The 21,431-nt window shown below is 38.4% G+C and overlaps 1 protein-coding gene across 5 annotated transcripts in view; it reads right to left on the reverse strand.

Annotated features, from left to right (window-relative positions):
• cdin1 (CDAN1 interacting nuclease 1) overlaps positions 1–21,431 on the reverse strand; it is an 83,672-nt gene that overhangs the window by 36,542 nt on the left and 25,699 nt on the right. For all 5 annotated transcript variants that reach the window (XM_016662814.1, XM_016662793.1, XM_016662805.1 and 2 more), the window contains 5 exons: positions 18,653–18,732; positions 18,234–18,283; positions 16,462–16,529; positions 14,869–14,934; positions 14,481–14,586 (listed from right to left, as the gene is read on the reverse strand). In XM_016662814.1, coding sequence (XP_016518300.1) covers positions 14,481–14,586; positions 14,869–14,934; positions 16,462–16,529; positions 18,234–18,283; positions 18,653–18,732 — 370 coding nt within the window. The remainder of the gene's footprint in view (positions 1–14,480; positions 14,587–14,868; positions 14,935–16,461; positions 16,530–18,233; positions 18,284–18,652; positions 18,733–21,431) is intronic.

The raw sequence follows: 21,431 nt of genomic DNA on the forward strand, positions 1-21,431 counted from the left end.
GCAAGAACTGTTCATACAGATGACAATTCAATTAATTATTTTACACTGTATTTTCTTTACCTTAGGAAGTGTCGACAGGACTGTGACCCAGTTTGGGGTTTTGATATGTAGCTCATTGCATTCCAGCTGCACAGATGCACATTCTAAAGCCACAACACAAAGTCAGACGGTGGCATGTTCAATATGATAACATGTCAAAAGGTAGTAAAGGAGGATTGAATAGATGCAGTGCTTTACATAAATATTCAAACCTTTTTAAAATATTCTTACACATAAAAATATAATGGGAAGATGAGGGGTGTTGTTACTGGAAATTAAAAATATAGACTAGACTCAGAGGCTGCAAAGGACTTGAGACTTGGGCGGAGCTTCAGCTTCCAGCAGGATGACTCTGTACATAGAGTCACAGTCACAATGGTATCGTTCAGATCAATAGTTCTTTATGTGTTAGAATGGTCCAGGTGGAGTCCACAACTAAATTTGACTAAATTTGTTAATGGGTTTGAAAATTAATGTTCAGACTTTTTCCAACCAAACTGAATAACAAAAAGTTCAGTACGAACATGTGGAAAGTTGGAGGACACAGTACAAACATTGCAGTTGTAAAGCCAACAAAATGTGGTCCTACAAAATGTTTACAGAGTATTGGGTGAATGGAAATGCATGCCGCAATTTCAGCACAAGAGAAAAGAGAAAAAAAAAAAATCCAAAAACACATCTGTTCCTTCCACTTTATTACTTCGTGTTGGTCTATCACATAAAAACTCAGTAAAGTACACTGAAATTGGAAAGATCAAGGGATATGAATAATTCTGCAAGGCACTAAACATGTACACAAATAAGTATATCTAAAGGAATGATTAATGGAAGATAGATTTCCTGTAATCTATTTTAACACAAAATTTGTGTTAAAATCTAGCATTTTCGGTTTTCACAGTTCTCTTCGAATGCCTTTGGTATTTAGTGCATATTTCCATTAAAAGAGCCCATAAAGAATTAAGCAGAACTTTCATTACAACAGTGCAGACTTTCCACCCCCAGCAATGTTTGTTTGGAAAAAGATCAAGGATGTAGCAGAAGCATAAGTAACTCTGATTAATGTTGCTAAAGCTAGGCACGTACCTGAATATGCAAGGCCCAAACGCTGAAAAAAAAAATATCAGCATGCAAAACATGCAGTCATTTGCATACATTTTTGATTCTGGATTTCCTTGCTATTTAAATATGCAGTTAGAAATAGTCCAGCACTGCCTCTTGCGCTGTCACGCTGCACACTCACACTGTCATTGGTCCTGATAGAACTACTCGTCTTCAAAGGGAGCTTTGCAGTGGAGAAGCAAATATTTGAATTGCAAAAACACATCATTTTCCGAAGGGGGGTGGGCGAGGGATTCAAGACAACTTTTTAGAGGTGAAATACGCTCCCAACCCCCAGCAAGCTAACCTACTGTGCACAGCACAAAAAAAAGAAAAAGTCAACATATTCATCGCTTTAGCGCTCTCCTCGCTAATTTACCATATCCAAATTTGTGTAATGGGATATGACATATTTTAGAGGGGATTGCAGGGGGAGAAAAAAACTTTAATTTGAGGAGAGAACCATAAAATGTTTAAGCTGCTCCCGTATTTAACTGAAATCCACCGTATAAATCCAGGTTCTCAGACACCCTGACACGGGTTTGATTATAGACTGAAGTGTAATTAGCTGCTTAAGTTGTCCTCTGCAAGGTTGGAGTGAACCTTACTACCGTCCTCACCAGATCTTTCGGCGTACAGAGACCTTTAGTTTCTTACAGGGGTATCTGTCTCATCCAGATGCAGCACAGCAGGTTTCCGGGCTAGTTTACATGCATGCACTGCAGGAACAAATCTGACAGTTTGTAAATTATGCAAAAACTAAGTGAAAGAAACAAAAAAAAAACAAACTTTTTCCTAAGTTATTTAATTTATGGCATATCTCAAAGTATGAGTGATGCCATTCAGTGTCAGAATACATTGCATCACTTTGCCGTGAAGGTAAGGCAACTGTTCTTACAAAGATCATAAAACTAAATATCACTGTTTAGATCCCTGACAAAAACGTGAGAAACATTCAACACTGCCTATTCGAATGTGCAGATATGTCAATTTTGTATCGTGATAACTTGGGGCAAATTTATCAGTTATGTGAATCATCATGGTTTTGTTCAAATTAAAGGAAAACAGGGCAAAAAGTTCTTTCGGCATGCATACGGAATCAAACTTTTTGTAATTGTTGCAGTATGAAATGTAAGATGTTGTTCTATGATTAAATGCTAAGAAAGTAAATCAAAATCCATCGACTGAATTCAGAAGAAGAGCTTTAGGACTGGGAAGGTAACGCTTTCATTTTGAATGAATAATTACATGGATTTTTAAGAAACAGCTAAAACCATCCAGACAGACCATGGCTTAATACGTTTCTTGCTTTCATCGTTCTGCCTTTGTGAAGCACTTTGTGATCAAGGAGTCTGTGAAAGGTGCTATTTATACTTTTTATGCAATTATATTAACTGCATTAAAAATTTTAATGCATTTTTTTTAAAACACATACAAGGGTTCTGCCTGGAACATTTATAGATATTCTTCCCTGGTATGCCCCTAAATCAGACGCACAAGCGACATCCACAAACAATAGTGATAGACAATAAAGCTGGTTCTCCTGATTCACTGGGAATTAATTTATGATAAAAACAAACAAAAAAGAAAACACACACACACACACACACAAAAAAACATCCGATACTGGAAAAGACTATTGTTGTGTGGAAATTGTGCAAAAAAAGAGCAAGAACAGACATCCACCAATGCTGATGTCAGTGTCCTCAGTTCACATCTCTGAGGACGATTTTTATTGTCTTTTTCAAAGTAGTTACAAGCACGATCAGAGGTTCCAGGAACTTCTTAAAACTAAATAGGTATAATGACACTTTGCACTAATCTGTTGGTTGAATAATCTAAATAACAGATTAGCGGAAAACATCTCTCTTGCCAAGCTCACGTCTATTTAATCATTTAACAGCAAAATAGGGGTTTAGAACTGAAAATGCTGCTCAGAAGTTACATACATGGTTTCCGATTAAATTGCAATTAATTATTACAGATCCTGCAATTAAGCATTAGAACTTTTAATCAAATCCCACCACAAATTTTAACTGTTGCACTTGCAAAGACATGGTAAGCACTAAACAGGGCTGTTCACAGCCCAATCCTACCAAGAGCCCAACCCTCTGGTGGCCATCTCCTGCAGCACCAGTCTCCATGCAGACAACCTGGAGACAGTCCTGAGCAGAAATCAAACCTGAATGATGGATAACTTCACCACACAATGACCTCTGTCACTAGGCTTTTGCCCTAAATCAATGTTGCCGATAAGAGCCCTGCCCCAATGCTTACCTTGATACAAACCTTATCTTTGGCAGGAGGAAGTATGAGTAATAACTAAAGACAAGCAACAAAACCACTAACCCTACCTTGTCAAACATAATTTACAACCTATATCCTTTCTGCTCCCCCCTCTGCAGCAGTTAAACAGTAATTATGAGAATTGGAGCAGTGAGTTTGGAAGATTAACCTGTAGGCAGAACTGTTCAAGTATCTGGGCTGCAAATGAGGCACATTTTTATAAGAAGACAGCCAAAAGACTGATGAACCCCCGTCTAGAGTTGCCAGCATGCACAAATTAATTTGCAAAGTTATGAGTAAGACTAAGGGTAAAGATTGAGGTTTAAAGGAGAACTGACAAGAAAAAGAGGTAAAGACTTTATGAGAATTACTGCACTGAGACCTTTCAGTAGTTTTTCATTTGACTGCACATGACAATTTGTGTGGATGCGTGTGTGTATGTGTGTGTGGGTGTGTGTGTGGGTGTGTGTGCGCGCGCACGCGCAGAGCAGCGCAAGAGCAAGACTTCCAGGCAGGCAGAACAGAGAGGGAGACCAAACATGACATCAAACGTTGCAATTACCTGACCCCTCTCTCTCTCTCTCTCTCTTTCTGAGTCTAACTAAAAATAAAACCCCAGCCTTTAAAACTCTGATTAAAATATGTTTGCGTTCTCATTCAAAATGACATTTGACAAGGTTAGTAATATTTCAACTTACTGCAAAAATATTTCTCTAGACATAATCCTTTTTTCCATCACTTTGTAGGGGAGCAGGTAACCTCAGAGTGCGTTTCCCATGAACTCAGAGCTTCACTTTAAAAACAAAATGACCAGGAGTGAAAAAAAATAAGAGGGAGTAGCTCTAGAATTCACTCGTGTGTTTTGTTTCAGCCACAGAGGTGAAGCTAATGGTTTTTGATCCCTATTCAGGGCATTTATCTCCTCCTCTAATTTAAACCAGAACACATTCCAAAACAAAGAGTGTTTTTTTTTTCTAACTTCCATCAATAAGTATGGAGTCTAAGGGGGGCGTGAATTGTTGTCAGATCTGTGAACAACAGAGATGCACCGATCAGTCTGCACCTCACAGACACACATTTCCAGTTTTCTTGGAGGTCTCACCTGCAGACCCAGATTTTGAGCAAATTTTGAGGGTTTGAATTGAATTAAGATGGATAATCTCCATTTATCACACTATATCTCATTAGGGGATGCATGCTTCCATAAATATTTGGAATTCTCAAGTTGTAATTCCTTTAATGAATAAAAAATTAAACTCGTCAGCATTTTGACTAGCTAATCACCGAGCGGAGCCAAGCAAGCACAAAATTTGGAGGATTTTAATCTCTGGTGCATCTCTAGTGAATAACGTTCCTCAAACTGTTAAATCTCATCTTCACCAAACACAGTGAGGGGGTGAATGCAACTGTACAGAGGTGATAAGTCAGTTAAAACTTTCACTCAGAATAATTGAACTTCAAGATTATTTTCCTAATGCACCACTCAGAAAACTTGCAAGAACAAACGGTCACAGAGACTGCCGCCAGTTCTGGTAAATCAAGCTGGAGGAAAGCAATGAAATAAAAAAAAAAGGAGAAGAGAACTAGTCAGGCCAAAACTCCGTCTTAAGTTTAATACAGTTTTCACAACCATCCCAGTGGCAGCAGAGAAGAATGCGAAGTGTCGGAAAATACAGTGAGTCAGCCCGTAGCTTAGCTGTAGCTGCGCTCAAGTGGAAGTGGCACCTCCTATCAGAGGCCTTTCACCAGACAACTCCATTCTGCCCGTTCCCCTCGTAACCTCGGTGACAACGTTTGCAAAAAATAAGAGCGGTCATTTAAAACACGCACCAGTCATCTTGGAGACGGATTCCGGGTGTAACACGGGGAAAGATATATGGTGCGAATGTCTGTGCCGATATAGATATCAGTCAAAATGAGAAATAGATTTCTGTGACATCTTTGTGGCGGCTCTTCAAAGAGGGCGGGTCAAACCCCCCCAAACTCTGAAGAGTTTCTGTTTCACTTGTTCCGAAATGTATGCCTCTGTTATCTTGCATCATTCCAAAGGGAGAAAAAAAAAGAAAAAAAGATTGGGTTGCGTTCTTTTAAGCTCTCCGCTTATGTTGGAACATCACATCGACGGCAGAAAGAAATGGACTGTAGATCATGTGATTACTTTAACTCCATCTACCCGTGTTCCAACTTTTGCTCACTAAATACCAATACTAAGAAAATAAATAATCTGCAATCAAGACAGGTGGACTTTTCTTCAAACTGAACATTGAAGACAAATCTTTTGACCTAATGGATCGTCGGCTTTCACCAGAAGAATTGATGAGCAAAATCAGAAGGTCAACACTTGGACAGAGGCTCCTCGTGTGTCTTTGATTACACAGTCCTCCTAAAGGACAGGCAGGCGGAGAAGTTTAAGCTATCAAGCAATCAGACCGCCGGGAGACGTGAAACTCACACCGCAGGGAGGAAAGGGTGAGCGCTTCCTGGGTACAAAGATTTGGGGGGAGGCAGGGGACGAACTGATGTATCCGTAGCATCTCTTTCAACGGAGATGGACGAATCAGTACCAATCAATGACACGTTTTCTTTCTTTGATAGCATTATTAAGGCTTAGTCAAGTGATGTAGTTTTATAACTAAAGCCTGAGCAGATAGTCCAATTGATTAACTAATATTAGTTTGTGAGCCCATCTTCAAATCGAAAAGGTCTAACCAGCCCGTACCAGAACCGGAACTTGTTGGTGTCTCACTCAAAGTTCAGCTCTTTGCCCGTAACTGATCCAGAAACGAATCCATCCATTGAGTCTGTGAACTGTCACTCTCTCTTCTTCAGTCCACAAAGCTTTTTTAAAAAAAAACTTTGACTTCAGATATTTCTTGGACCAGTCGAGATGCTTTAGCTTGACCTCCTTAGGCTGCACCCTCCCTATGCTTCAATTTATCAGCCGTTCAAGTTCATCCAGCTTAGCATTGGAAGATATGCCTTAAAATTATATGGTCAAAACCCCCACCTACCTAATAACTGTGCACACAGTGTAAATATTTAAAGATGTGCTGTATCATAACAGTCAGTCCATGTTAGATAAGAAATGATATACTTCATGACTTGCATTATGTTACCAGTAGTTGGAATATTTTTATGCTTTTCTTTTTCAATTAAAACTAATTAGACTATGTTTTGCATTTGCTTTGTATTTTTACTCAAAGGTATACTCATTCTGGATTGTGACTAGTTCTGGTTTTACTTCCAATATCCAAAGATTTATTTTTATTTTCCCAGCATTCCAATCAACAGTTTTTTTTAATCACCTTTGTCTAAATTTTAAGCTCAGTTACAGCCAAGACAAATTCTAAAAATGAAAACCCAAATTCAGAGTTACACATTTGTGCATCTATTGTGCAAATGTAATTATATTTTTGCAAGTGACACTACATCAAGAAGGTGGTTGTTGAGCATTACATCAATTCACATGAAACAATTTACTAGTGTTAAATGCAACTGAAATAAGGCATGTAAATGAAAACAAAACAAAAAAAAAAAAAATAAGGCATGTAAATGAAAACAAAAGGAAAAAAAAAACAAGGTTATGTGAGGGACAGAAGGCCTATAAAAAGAAGTCCACTGTCTTGGTTATCTACAAGGAAGCACTTATCACGAGCAGCCAGGTCCACACTGTGACTGATGGCCCCTGCAGACCATGAGTACGAGCACATTATCTGGTCCACACAGAGCTACTCGTTAAACACAAAGGCAGAAATATGAAGCATTGTTTCCCTGATCGTCACCCTGTAAAATATTTTATTTATTTTTTTCCGCTTAAAAAAAACCAAACACTTACTGCTTTTATACCTAAAAAACTGAGACACAGTCATTGAAGTGCAGCATGTAATAGCACATAAAAGACTTAGACCAAACAACTTTGAGTATAACAAGCATGGTTTTAGCAGTAATTTCCTCAAAAGTGTAAAATTCACATGTAAACAAAACACATGGATTCTTTCAAAATGCACACTTTGCTTCTCCTGCATTAGAATGTGATTTCTTTAGCCAAATTTAAGAACGGTCTTGCTTTAATTCAGTTTAGTTCTTTCTTTCAGAACACTTTTTGTTCAATCAATCAGATATTAAATATCAAGCATTTTCATGCAATCAGATATGACTGCTTTAGGAGAAGTTAAAAACAAAAACAACTAAGGTATTCTTACAGTTTGGCATAAAGTAGATGAAAGCATGGATCATTCCTGCCTTGCATCCACATTTTCTAAGCTTTTGGCTCCAACCTCGCCTACTTAGTATGACTGCTGACCATATCCATACCTTTATGACTTTGGTACACTGTGTCACTGTTCTTTAATGACTGCAAAGATCTAAATTCAGCACAGCTTTTGGATGTATTAAAACAGGAGCCAGATCATCGACGTGCAAGAAGCAAATCTGCAGCAAAGACACGATACTAGGACATCAAAATGAACTTGGTTCAGTGAGTATTTCTGAAATTCAGTTTAATCTAGTCCATGAAGAATGAAGGCAGTGCTAAAGGAAAATTGGTCAAACTTGGATATAGCAACGTATGACTTGTAAAGTGATCGGTGAGTGTATTTAACTCCAAGTACAGAAAATACTGGTTTAAGTTTAATATCAGGTTAAGGCAGACTGCAATCCCTTTTGGAGGTCAACAGGACATTGTGATTCATCTGTTGGAGTGACCACTGCAAAATGTCTGCATGTGTCTTTGCCTCTTTTCGGTATCCTTTTGATAAATGCTGCTGACTTCTTGCTCGAATAAAACCCAGAAGGTCAATGTAGAGGAAAAAAGGGGGAAGAGACAGCAAGACAGCGAAACTGAGGGTGAAAAAAAAGTGTCTTTGCAACTGTGACGACATACATTGTGAAAGCTGACAAAAAAATGCACGTTCATCTTAAAAAAGTTCCATAGCAAAACAGGAATTCACGGAGCAGACATGCTCACACCTCATTTTACTCGAGGCTCTCCTCTCCATCTCCGAGTGTCAGTGGCAACGCAGAGACAGGGGGAGGAGTATATGCTGCTGCCGCTCGTTCGTACGCACGGCGGCCATGTCAGAGCGGCTCTTAACGCTCGGCGGTAAATGACAAATTTGGATAATGCGCACAAACAATCCGACTAAAATAAACAGCAGACACGGAGGCTTAACCTGAGCTAAATCCTCAGGCTGCTACAGCCCTGCTAGTGACGATTACACCCCAGACGCCTTAAACAATGCGCCAAGACGCACACCCTTAAAAGCATGAAATCCTTGAAGCATCAGAGCCGACTTGTCATTTGCCATTAATATTCCACTTTGCTTGGGCTTTTGGGGGCCGGCATTGCACTTCTGTGTGCTGCTGTGCCCTAAAACAAACACATGCGAAGCCCTTAAGGAGCCACCACAGCGTATAGCTATTTTTCTAGCGGAGGAATATTCTACAGGAGGATGTCATAACAAAGGAAACAATAAGAGGCCACGTTCCTGCACTGCATGGGGCACCATTTATTACATACCAGGAAAAGGTTATGCCACTTCTCTACCTTAACTCAGAAAAACTAAATGACGAATATTTTAAAACAAACAAACAAATAAATAAATCAAGTCACCTGACCTGCATTTATAAAGAGTAATCGAGAAACATTACCGAGGTATTTACGTTTCATCTCATCTCTGTTGTATACATCCTGACAGGGACCTGAGGTAAAGGGAGGTGGGACACAGGTCTTAGAGGTGTTACTTTGTCACACCAGAACCTGTCTTCAGGAGCAGCCTGTAATGTCCAGCCAAATTGTGTCATCAAAAGCAACGACCTGTGGGCACCCACTCTCAGGTGACATCCTGTATCTGCTTTAGCTCAGTGATGCGCCAGCTGCAGAGGCTGTTAATACTCTTATCCTTCTATTCTGTGACACGGGCCTACACAAGATGACAGTCTACAGGCACATATGCTCACTACAAAGTGCCTAGTAAAAGTGTTCATATTATTTGAACTTTGTCATGTAGCAAACATGAACTTTAATGTATTTAATAATAAGTTTATGTAACACACCAACACAGAAGTAATGTGCAATGGTAAAATGAAAGGGAAATCATTTTTTTTAATAAGAAAATAAGAATATGAAAATTTATGTGCATTTGTATTCAGCTCCTTGCACTCTGCTACCACCGAATCCAGTGCAACCACTTGCTTTTAGAAGTCACCTGATCAATAAACCGAGTCCACCTGTGCATAAATTATTCTCACTTTAAATCCAGCTGTTCTGTGAAGGCCTCAGATGTTTGTTATGAAGAATTAGTAAGCAAACATAAAAACCGCAGAACACTGCAAATTAGTCAGGGGAGGAAAAAAAAAATAGCAGCAACAAAAGTATGACAATTGCTAATCTACGAAGACATGGTCACCCAGCGATATTATCAGAGCCCTATAACTCTAGGATCTGAGGAGATCCACAGCTCAGTTGGGAGAATCTCTCCACTAATCTGGTGGCAAACATGTTAAGACAGTTCAAAGAGTATGCAAGGCACGGCACATGTGACCAGTGTCTGTAACTATGAAGAAAAGTCATAAAGATTGATCCACAATCAGATACTTTAAGGTTGGTCTACAATTCTCAAGTAATCACTATAAGAAATAACAACAAAAAAAACCCAGATAGGCATATCCATGCAAAATTAAATGTAAAAATTTATTTGGTGCCTCAAATCGACTGACATCCTGAGGCTGAAGTAAAACCTTCAGTATACTTTAGATCTGTAACCAGAAAAAAATTCAGGGATAAAATATAAGATGTCCAATTTCTGTGGTGCCAGTGATCGTAAAACATCACATAAATCACGCATCTATCAATTTGTTAGCGTGTCAGGAAGCAAATTAGCGATGCTGTAAAACAATCAGAAAATGGTTCAGAATCATTATTTAATCAGTAATTGTAGATCGCCATCATACTTTTTATATACATGAAAAGTGCATCAAGGAACTCCTGAGGAGAAATCTGAATTATTATCAGTTTGTTCTCTATGAACATGAATATTTTCTGCTGCAGTTACACAAGTTATGCATTAAAAAGATGCAACTTTCAAACAAAAAGACCAAACTAAAACATCACAACTCCGTGTGCAGTCAAAGCTCAGCAAATTTCAAAGTGGTCATATACAGCAGAAAAGTCTTAACCCCCATTTCATGTGTGAGAGAAATGAGGCATACAACCCATTATTTTGCTATAAATCATGTTTTGTGGATGGCTGACAGCTTTTTATCAGATCTAACCTTTTCAAGCTTCCATTATGAGAGCTAACATTTTCAACTCTGACACATTTGCACTTCATGAATTGCATAGCTGATTTATGTTGGTTAGTATTGTGAGGGTCTGGACTGGCACCTAAACTCATTTTGATCTGGTTGCATTTTTGATGAAAATCGCAATTTTATATAGTTTGAATATGTAAGGGCTCGTCTTATTGCATATCATAATTAGAAATATTTATTGACACAGACCACAAAAAAGGGTGCACTGCATTAAACATGTGGCAACTTAGAACTATATTACAATTCACAGAAAGCAATATGAACTCATTGAATTGTGCACAATGCAACACAGTCATCACTGAATTATGCACACAGAATTTCAAGTCTCAGTGTATACAACATTACAGTGCAGTCTGTAGAGCATTGTGCACTTCAGGTTGCACTGTATGTGAAATGAAATTAAGTTCTCACCAAATATAGAAACAGCAGAGTCCTCTGTTCCAACAGACAGAATTGCAACTGTGCACCAGAAAAAAACCCAAAAAACTAGCCTTTCAAACAACAAAATTTACAAGAATCACTTAAATCTGTTGAATAAAAATATGTAATGATTAAATAAAAAAAAATAAATAAATAAATATTTTGACCATTAAAAGTCACACAAATAATTTGGATTGAAAAATTATATTTATGCACTCTTAATGTTGTGCGCAAAACAACAAAGACGGGTACAGAGCCGAGGGTTAACCGCTGCAAACCATGCCAACCACAACTAAGTTCACCATAATCAAAACACCACAGATAGGGTGATGCCACACAGGAGTACATATTTCATTACATGCTGTGTTTAACCTTACACACTTCTCCTAAAACACACCAGAGGCTCATTATGTGTTTAATATTCACAGGCAGGTGAATAATTTTTATGCAACTCTGATAGTTGGGTGAGATGGATCACTCAATTATGTGAACATCCGTCAGAGCAGAGGGCTCGCCGGCTCTGGAATGCCACCAGCTAAAGATTGATGGCTGGAAGACACCAATAGCTGCCGCTTCACCATCTCATCCAGGCACTGGGCCTGAACGCAGCATCCGAGTCTGCACAAGGCTGTTTTTCTCTCCATTTTTCCATCCTCTTTCTTTTTTTTTCTTGGGAGCATTGTAGGTGAAGCGTCATTACCCCTCACTCCACTGAAGAGGGGTTCATTATGGGGTTAGTGCGTTGGCAAGACTATTGCTTGGATGATAAATGCAGTTGTTGAGGGCTTTGGAGGGAAAATCAGTTATGTGTTTTTTTTTTTTCCTTCCAGTCTACAAAAACATGTCCCGACTATACTTTGCTTGAGGGCAACCGAAGAACAATTAACACGAGCAGTGGGTGAAGCAGCTCAGTTAAAGCAAAGAGGGAATTCATGAAAAATAAGCAAATCACTGGAAATGTCAATCAGGAGCAATGAGGTAATTACAAGGAGTGGTGTGCGATTCCAAGGGCAATAACAAAGAAAAGCAGTTTAGAGTCAAGGTCTAAAATCAGACCTTGAAGGATGAAGGAATGGACAAATAAACCACGGGTCTGTCCTTCAAAATCTTTCTCAGAAACTAAAACCAAATAAGAGGTGATGTTAGAAGCATGAATTAATCCAATCTCTCCCTTATTGTCTGTGTTTCAGTTTGAGAAATAATTGCTGTTTCACATTTATTTTTCAAAGTGCAATGTAAACATGCACACAAAGATTGTAAAACCTGACAGTAACAAAAACATTAGGCATAATTTTTAAAAAGCTACAAGACTTCTGGAAAAGGGGGCATTTACAGGACTTTACTTTGTTCTCCCCATAATGTTTAATTTACTACTGAGGAACAAAACTGGACCTACTTAGTTTGTTCCATAATACAACAGAACAAGACTTATAAATGGACATTTATATCGGTCAATATAAATTAAAAATACATTGAGGCCAATGTTTAAAACTTACAGACATAGATTGGAATGACAACCATTCCATCAAAGTTTCTGCCTGTTTCTTCAATTTAAAGAGAAGTTTCTTTAAAGTTGAATTTACAGAATTGCTAGAGTCTTACATCTGAAATCATTGAAACCCCAAGTTGCATGCAACTCCTAGTTCGAAACAACAAAAAAAAATGAAATCAACTCATCATTAATTAGGATCTTGAGCTTGTCCCCTGCATCAAAAAAAAAAAAAAAAAAATGAAATCAACTCATCATTAATTAGGATCTTGAGCTTGTCCCCTGCATCCAAACAGCTTCATGATACTCGAATGATACTCATGATTTAAACTCCTTAGAAGTCAAAGCGGCAGGGGAACGCTTCATTTCCACTTTGACAATCAACAACAGTAATTTTACATAATTTACTCCTGGTCTACTGTAAGCAAAAGGGATTATATGACCGTGTGGTTTCATCAGCGGTTATGATCTGTCATATTTCATAGGGATTACCGAAAACAATAGGCATAACCAATAGACGCAGAAATATGGGTGAAACAAAGTGTTTTTAAAACAATATTTAGATATTTTTATGACTAATCTCGTTAGTCGCAATTATTCAAAAGAAAGAAAAAAATCTATTTTGCAATAGTTCAAGTATATGTGAATGAAATGTTCTTTTCACAGGAACAAAACGAAAGAAGGGAGGGACAAAATGGCAACGACAGACAGGTGAGCCATATGTGTTGTCTTTAACAAAATAAAAAATATATTTTTCATCGCTTCTACAACAAAGAGGAATACATGTCGTACTAGCTAAATCCCACGGCTTAATCGCATACTTCACTAGTTTTCAGCCCATTTGAAAGTACATAAACAGTTTTTTCCTTCAGACTTTTTTTTTTTTTTTGTTTCCCCTTAATCCATCCAGAAATGTGATCCTAATGTGGAACTACACAAGAGCCAGAAACATACAAAGACGCCTCGTCTCTGCTCGCTTTTTGGACACAGCGCCGAGGAAAGGCCCCTCCTGGCACTCCACCACCATGTCACTAAATGTCAGATGGCCATCACAGCTGATTGGGATCAGCGCTTGAGTGAGGAAGTGGAACCCAGAGCCAAATAAGGCACGGACGCGAACCGCCACTCCGACGAGTCTGTTTGCCATTACGACAAGTCTCTCATTATGTCCGTTTGGAAGACATTCTGTACACAGCTGACATGAATATTAAATAAATATTCTTTTCTACACTAACGCATTTAAAAGGAACTGACTGACAAAACCAACTTATACTGCTGTTGTAGCTCTGTAATAAGAATCCAAATAAATAAGTTTTGATGGTTTCTACACTTGTTTTAGACAGCACGTATTCACAGGAGGAAAAGAATATACATCAGTCTTAGTTTTTCTAGAAGGAATTAAATAACCATTCGGGCAATTTATTCAGAAACTCACCTCAGTTTCTACAACGGTCAGACCACAAAAGCTTGTTCCTGTCCAAAAGTTCTCATGACAACAGATGTAATGCATTAATCACCCACTTCCTAGCTTTCCTTCCAACACAATGTCTGCATTCTGCTAAACAATCGAACTCGCAGACCATTCAGGCTGTAAAATGCTCTAATAGCAGGAGTTGATGTGGAAGCAGTGCAATTCGCAGACGAACCATGTGGAATTCTGCGGTAAAAGCGGCCCATACCAAGGAGGAAGTGGTGAGGGTTGTTGGATAGAGATATGAGCAGCTTTTACAACACTGCAAAGTTAGTGGTGGGTTTGTGGTTATAGAAAAGAAGAAGCAGAGAAAGTCATGGCAGCAAATCATCCCTTTTATTCAGACAAAACAAAGGGGCGGCTAACCTGTTCCAGTAGCTCCAGAACTGCTCATTGAGGTACGTTCGATGGCTGTGATCGTCTCCGAAAGATGCTTTGCTCTCAATCCAGTGTATGATGTGGCCTTCCACAGCTTTCCAAATAAAAACAAGTTATATTGTCAAATAAATGTTGATTCATAAAAATAAAAAATAAAAATACAAAAGTAAAAAATAAAACAGGAGTGAGTATTTAAGCTACAATTGCAGGAAAAATCTATTTCAGTAATTCATCTAGTCATTTAAAACCTAAATGAATGAGTGTAATGGATGACTATTCAGTCTGCTGTAAATACAGAAAAGGGATTCATTTGAATAAGCATGACTTTGACCTAATAAAAACCTGAATTTCGCAAACAAGTTTTTGTGATACTAACCTACAGGAACCTCTAAGATGATATCCGGTGTTTTGTCGTAGCCCATAGTTCTCAGCTGGTTTTCATCTACAACAAATAAAATGAAGAATTTTCATAATATTTTCAAAATATTCACCAATCCTACCTTAATTTCTACTATAAACCATGTTTATGAAAGTATCCTAAACCATTCGCACTAATATACTTGTAAAATTCCTATAAAATAATAATGGAAAACACTATAGCAGAGGACAAGAAGTTCAGTAAACCAACTATCGGGTTACGTCACATATTTGCAGTGTTTGCAGTAAAACATGTCACGTTTAATTACAAACCTTTCCGGTCAGGTTGCAGCTTGGCTTTTCTCTCGAAAATATACTGCAGGAGGACGACTTTGGCATTACACCCTCCGTAAGCTTGACCCCTGACTGTGCAAGCCGCAGCCATTGTCCTTGACTTCTGGTGTGCTTTGGTCATTATATCTACAACACCTGATTTCTCCATTAAATCTCAGGCTGACCAGGTCATTCAGTTCCAAGGGCCTGCCTCTTTGTCTCCAGCCAAGCTCAACTAATGGGGCATGGAAAGGAATTGAGGAGAGATGGAGGGTGGTGGCGAGGAGGTAGCATCATCAGCCAAGGGTGAAGGAAGATAGCCGAGAGAGGTCAGTAAGGGCTGCCAGAGGCCTGTGGTACAGAGGGGCACCCTGAATGCAGTGCTGCAGTTGTAAATGCGTGTGTGTGTCAAAGGATTGGAAACCTCTACTCACACACACTGAGCTGTTGATAATCTCATGTGGATGTGATCAACTTTTTACATCAGCTTTGATTAAAATTAATGGGCCATCGCTGCTGTTTGGGAGCTTATTTCCAATCCATTTATCAGATGGGGGGGGTGAGGGTGTTTCACGACCCCCCCACCCCCATGCACCTCGAACTCTGTGTCAGAACAGTCCTCTGTGCTGCCCTGGAGAAAGGTCAGCTTCCCACGTCCAAATAAATGATACGGTCTCAATGACGGAGGGAACGACTTATGTTTCATCATTTATCTGACCTTGGAGTGATGGGAGGGAGGGAGAGTTGAAAATTCCACTCTGCATTTTTTTTAACTACTTTTAAAATGCAGTGAGAGTAAGACAATTGTGTCAACATTCATCAACCCCTCTGCAGACAAATTACTTCTTTATGGTTGTTTGACCCTCTTGCGCTAAAAGAGATTTAAAAATAATTTCCAAACATGTCAGTTCTTGGACGAAGCACTCCTTAAAGAAAGACTCAGGTAATATTCAACATACAAAGAGCAAATTTGGGATCAAAACAACAACAAAATGCTTTCTGCACCTGTCAAAGAAAACAAAAACGATGAGCTGCAATTTACTTGTCTACACATAAAATAATGGCAAAACAGTGGCAGTCAAATGGATGACAAAATCATTTTCAGTTTTGAAATTGAACTATAGTAGTGAACCAATGGCTAACATCACAACCAAGTGTGTAAATATCAAGAAAATTTGTATATAGTTTATACCATAAACTACATTAGAGTGTTCACCCAAAGATAAAAACTGCAAAACTAAACTTAAAAATGTGATCAGAAGTTGGAAAACTGACTCACCCAGGAAAGAAAGGTTTCTCTCCATCAGCTTGTCACGGAGTAGCACCTCGTGCTCCTGGCCGACAGCGCTGAGAACAGTGTCAAGGATTTCAACATAGAGCAACAAAAGCATTTGATGTTTACTTAGATATAAAAAAAATAAATAAATGAAAGAAGTTAGATCTGATAACTTCATTCCTCAAACAAATCAGCCTATAATTTTCTGATACTAAATAAGTTTGCCAATTTAAGACAGAGTTACACATTTCTAGCTCATTGGCATTTTGTCAAATTAAGCCGTGTTTATAAGGGTAAGCTCCAGTTGTTGACTTGAGTTTCTACTCACTGATGGTCATGCTAATCTGAATGCAAGAAGAGTATTGGTCAGCTACGGTTTGTGTTGTATTGCAATGATTGTTGTCTTTAAAATTTACTTGATAGAGTAGTTCTTTCCAGAAAGACAGAAAGATACTCTAGTCAGTTTCCATGTTCTATTTAGTACCGAAGAGAATAGTAAAAAATGCTGAACGCAAACTTACCAAATTAGACTTTTTGTGTATTTCTTTGTGTTATGTTGCAAGAAATTTATTTCACCATCATAATGAAAAAAACAAAAAAACAAAAACAAAAACAATGCAATACGACAAGGTTAAAAAAAATGTCTTCACCTAGCAGCTATTAAGCTGGTAAGAAAAATGTAAAGTGAAAGTCACTTCCAACCAGGACAACAAAAACCATCAGCAGGGTTTCAGGTGAATTAAATGTGTTTTCTAAAGAAAACTCTGTAGTGCGTTCCTTTAATGCACAAAACAAAACAAATGCTATTTTGAGAAAACAGAGTGTATTGATCACTGCATGTCCTCTGTACATTTCTGTAGAACCTGCTTTAAATAATGCATTTCTAAATAAATGCCATTTTGAGTTAAAATGAGCAACGGTTTCTGCCACAGAGCAGAATCTTGCATTTAGCCTGATGCCACATATGAATAGATTATTATATAAAAGGACAAAGGCATTTTCTAATAGGATTACACTTTAATAGCAAAAAAGAGGTTATGCACACATGCATAAAAGAACTCTTCCTCTCATGCTTATGTATAGCTAGCGTTCCTTGAATGCGTACAATTGTGGGGCGTTGATTATGAACTACGTGGCAGAGTAGCAGGTTTTCAGCTGACAATGAGAGGACTACCACAGAATGGTAAAAAGAGGGGGAGGAAGAGGACGTGGGCGGCGCGGGACAGGCTTGACTGGCTGTGAACAGAACAACCGAGCCCCACTGCACTCAAGAAAGCCTGGAGAGAGACAACAACACATGCATACACATTTACAATCATTCAAATAAGTCTCCTCCCCCAGGAAATATTTGGTGTGCTACCCAGCTGGTTCCCCCCAAAAAAATCTGGACTCCCTTACGCTAGGGGCAAAGTCAGCGTCCTGCTAGCTGGCACAGGTGTTTACAGTGTTGCCAAGGACAGCAAAAAATATTCAGAATTTATATCTTTACATAGGAATGTCTGACTTTTATTTATTTTTTATTTTTTGCATCAGAGAATATTCTGTCTCCTCTCCTGAATTCACATGAAGATGCATTTATATCAACCTATCCACTCCTCTTAGTCTTCGCTCCATTGCCTTCGAGCCCTCGGATTGGTGAGAGTAGGATAGCAGACAGGATGAAACGCTTCACTCTGTGAAGCAGAACTTTTATGTCAGGTGAAGCCAGACACATCTCATCCCCTTTCAATAGCTCCTCGTCAATTTCAAGCTTAAAATTTTATGGGATAGGATACTGTTTGATGCAGTCTACCAGCGGTCCATAACAGCAGTCATTTATTGTGCACTGAAAAAGAGGGGAAAAATATTACGGCACACCAAAAGACAGAAAAAAAAAAAGTGATGGTATAAGGGAAGTAAGGAAAAGCCCATACAGTGCTGAGAAGAGAGGGAAAATAAAATAAAGTAGATGCTGGCAGATTGGCACACGTGACCGCTGGCTGCCAAGTGAGTTCATCAGAAAACATTAACAACTGATGGCAAGTGTTTCTTGATCAGGTGCAGAAGTAACATTTAAAACCCCTTTGTTTATGAGCGAAACAGTTAAATAATGGGGCAACAAACATAAATGTACTCTAAACAAATATGTATTCTTTACATTAAGATGAATTAAACTAATCTATTAGGATTTGTTGGAGAAATGTACAAGCCTTACTTGGTAGATGTTATTTGCCAGAATGTGGTCCTGGATGAGTGACGGCTCCTTCAGCATGCTGTTTAAGACGGTTTTGGAAGCTGAAATCAAGATGAGAAGGATAATTAGGAGAAAGTAAACATAACTCTTCATTTGAGATGCACCAAATTTCACAATTTCCTATCTCAGAAATCGACATTTTTTCTTTTTTAGTCAGTGCAATAAAACAGATTTCTTCAGTGGGGCTGTGTGGCGTAGCGGTTGTGCAGAGGTCCCATTTACAAAGGCCACCGTTTCTTGACCTCGTCGTGCATGGTTCAACTTTTGACATTCCTGTCTGATCACCATGAATAACAAGGTCAGCAGTGCCTAAGAAAATTCAAAACTACCACCATTTTCAGTCTACGAACATGTACGTCAACTAAATGCACTTTGATGTATTTTTTGATGTAGCATAAATTGTGATTATTTTCAAGGACTACAAACTACACCCAAGGGATCTACAGGACATTTGTCATCTAATACACCAAAAAAAAACGGACAAAATTGGTGGTCAGGTTAGAAAACTTTAAATCTGTATCAGTAGAGAAAAAATTATCTTTGCATCTTTATCCCATCTATTGCGTCACAAAATACGCTTGCAAAAAACAAAAGAAAAGAAAAACTCTCATTGTTGCCTTAAATAGAGAAAAGAAAAAGTCCATATTCCATCACACTGAGCAAATATAGACCGCAAAAGCAGCCTGAACACAGTGCATGCAGTTAGTGTCGTATATCTCCCCTTGTCTATTAGAGAGCTCATGCAGATTTTCCGTAGATAAATGTTTCAGTCCACAGCACAGCCGCTTCATGTAGTTTATCTTTGTTATGAACGCGCAGTATTCTGCATCTCTCATCCCATTCTTGCTTGACTAACATTATAAATCAGGAAAAGAGAACATGCTGGATTGACTTGGCGCTACAGCAAACGCTAAAAAATTCCTTAAATCACTTCTTAAAAAGACCTGAATTAAATGGATTGTATCATTGTGTGACGAAACGGCTGAGGCGTGCCATTTCAGTGATATATCTATGGAGGAATCTGACAGATGTGCAGCTTTGCAGACAATGTGATGGGATGTTTCTATTCACATTTTAGGCATGGATGGTGTAGGCACCAATACGGTAGAGATTCTCTGGATCCACCGGAGAAATGAAAACACCATGAATGCGCTTAAAATGTTATGGTAAAAAAGAAGTAAATTATATAATTATTTAGTGTGCTAAAAAATAAATAAAAATTATACATAACTAACCAATGTCAAATCATTTTTTGCCATCAGTTTTTACGATAAATGAACAGGGGGTCATAGTAAGTTATTTTTTGTAAACTGCTATCCAAATGCTGTCATACTATAATTTTTTAAGTCGGTCTCAGCTATTATTATGATCCCCAGATATAAAGGCAATTGCTTTAAGCTCAACAGCTTGTACCTATGTCCGAGACACTTACTTTGAAGTAAAACAGGAAATCGATCTAACATCAACTAAAGATTTTGCTGCTAGCTGGCTGTGAGCATTTGGCAACAACAGCAGTGAAGAAGCCCCAACCACTTTTGACTCGTTTGTAAGTCTGACCAACTGTTACCTACTAACAAGGCTACAGTCGGCATCTGTTTGGTAGTTTCCAGTTTAATAGGCTATTTAGCTGTTTTAGTCCTCTCTACACTAAAGTCCGGAATACATAGATCGATCAAATACCTCAATAATAAGACACAAAAAATATCCATTATCCAGTAATATCCAGTAGTAGAGCTGCACAATCAGGATTTTTTTTTTTTATTTATGTTGTGCTATTTGTTGTGATTACAACAGAAGCGATGATAAAAACTAATTTGAAATCCCAAGTTATTGGCAAAACAAATCCATCACTACTTAGATTTAAAAAAAAACAAACAAAACAAAATAAAAACCTCATCAATCATCAAAAAGTCTACTTCATGACACCATTTATGTTCAATTGTGTAACTGTGCTGCTAAACAATCCACAGTAGCTATACTCCATCATACTTTATTTTAACATTTATCTGAGTAATAAGGCAGTTTGATCAGGAAAGGTAACAATCCCAAACTTACCATAAGTTTTTTGGGTGGGTTTGCAAACATATTCTATTGAAGTTTGTTGTTAAAGACACAGGATGATTAGTTCTTACGATATATTTCCCACTCCGATTATAAGTAATACGATAACCATCTCTAATATAAGAGCATAACCATGGCTAGAATATTCTACACACATTACATATTCCTTAAAACTGTTAGATCTTGTAACCTCTGGGCTCCCCCAAAAAGTAGGTTCTTAATTTTACCCAAATTATTGCTAAAGTCTCATCTTGTTCTCATGAGTTCAAAACCGTGCATCGTTTTGACTGGTGAGCTGGGTGTATCGTTAGCACCCCCCACAGAGTGAACAAAGACAGATGTGATCCCTTCCTTCAAATAAAAAGTATGGAGGGAGGAATGAGAACAAAGCCTATTTAGCACATCTCTCTTCTGTTTCATCTGCGTCTTTGTCTCTCCATTTTCCTGCCAAAGCTTTATCGGGTTTTTTTTTCTTTTTCTTCTTCCTATTGCAACCTGTTTTCTATCTCTTCCAGCCACGACGCTCCACCAACTCACCCCGTCACCCCACACTCCCCTCTAAGAGCTGCAAGGCACAGGGGCTGTGCTTTATTTCGCTGCTCATTTTTCTCAGAGATTGGTACCTTCACACTCGGATCCATACCGCGCTCGTGTGCAGTGCAGGCCGCGGTGAAGAGGG

This window comes from Poecilia formosa, unplaced genomic scaffold, assembly GCF_000485575.1.
Source record: "Poecilia formosa unplaced genomic scaffold, Poecilia_formosa-5.1.2 Scaffold8, whole genome shotgun sequence".
Taxonomy (NCBI): Eukaryota; Metazoa; Chordata; class Actinopteri; order Cyprinodontiformes; family Poeciliidae; genus Poecilia; species Poecilia formosa.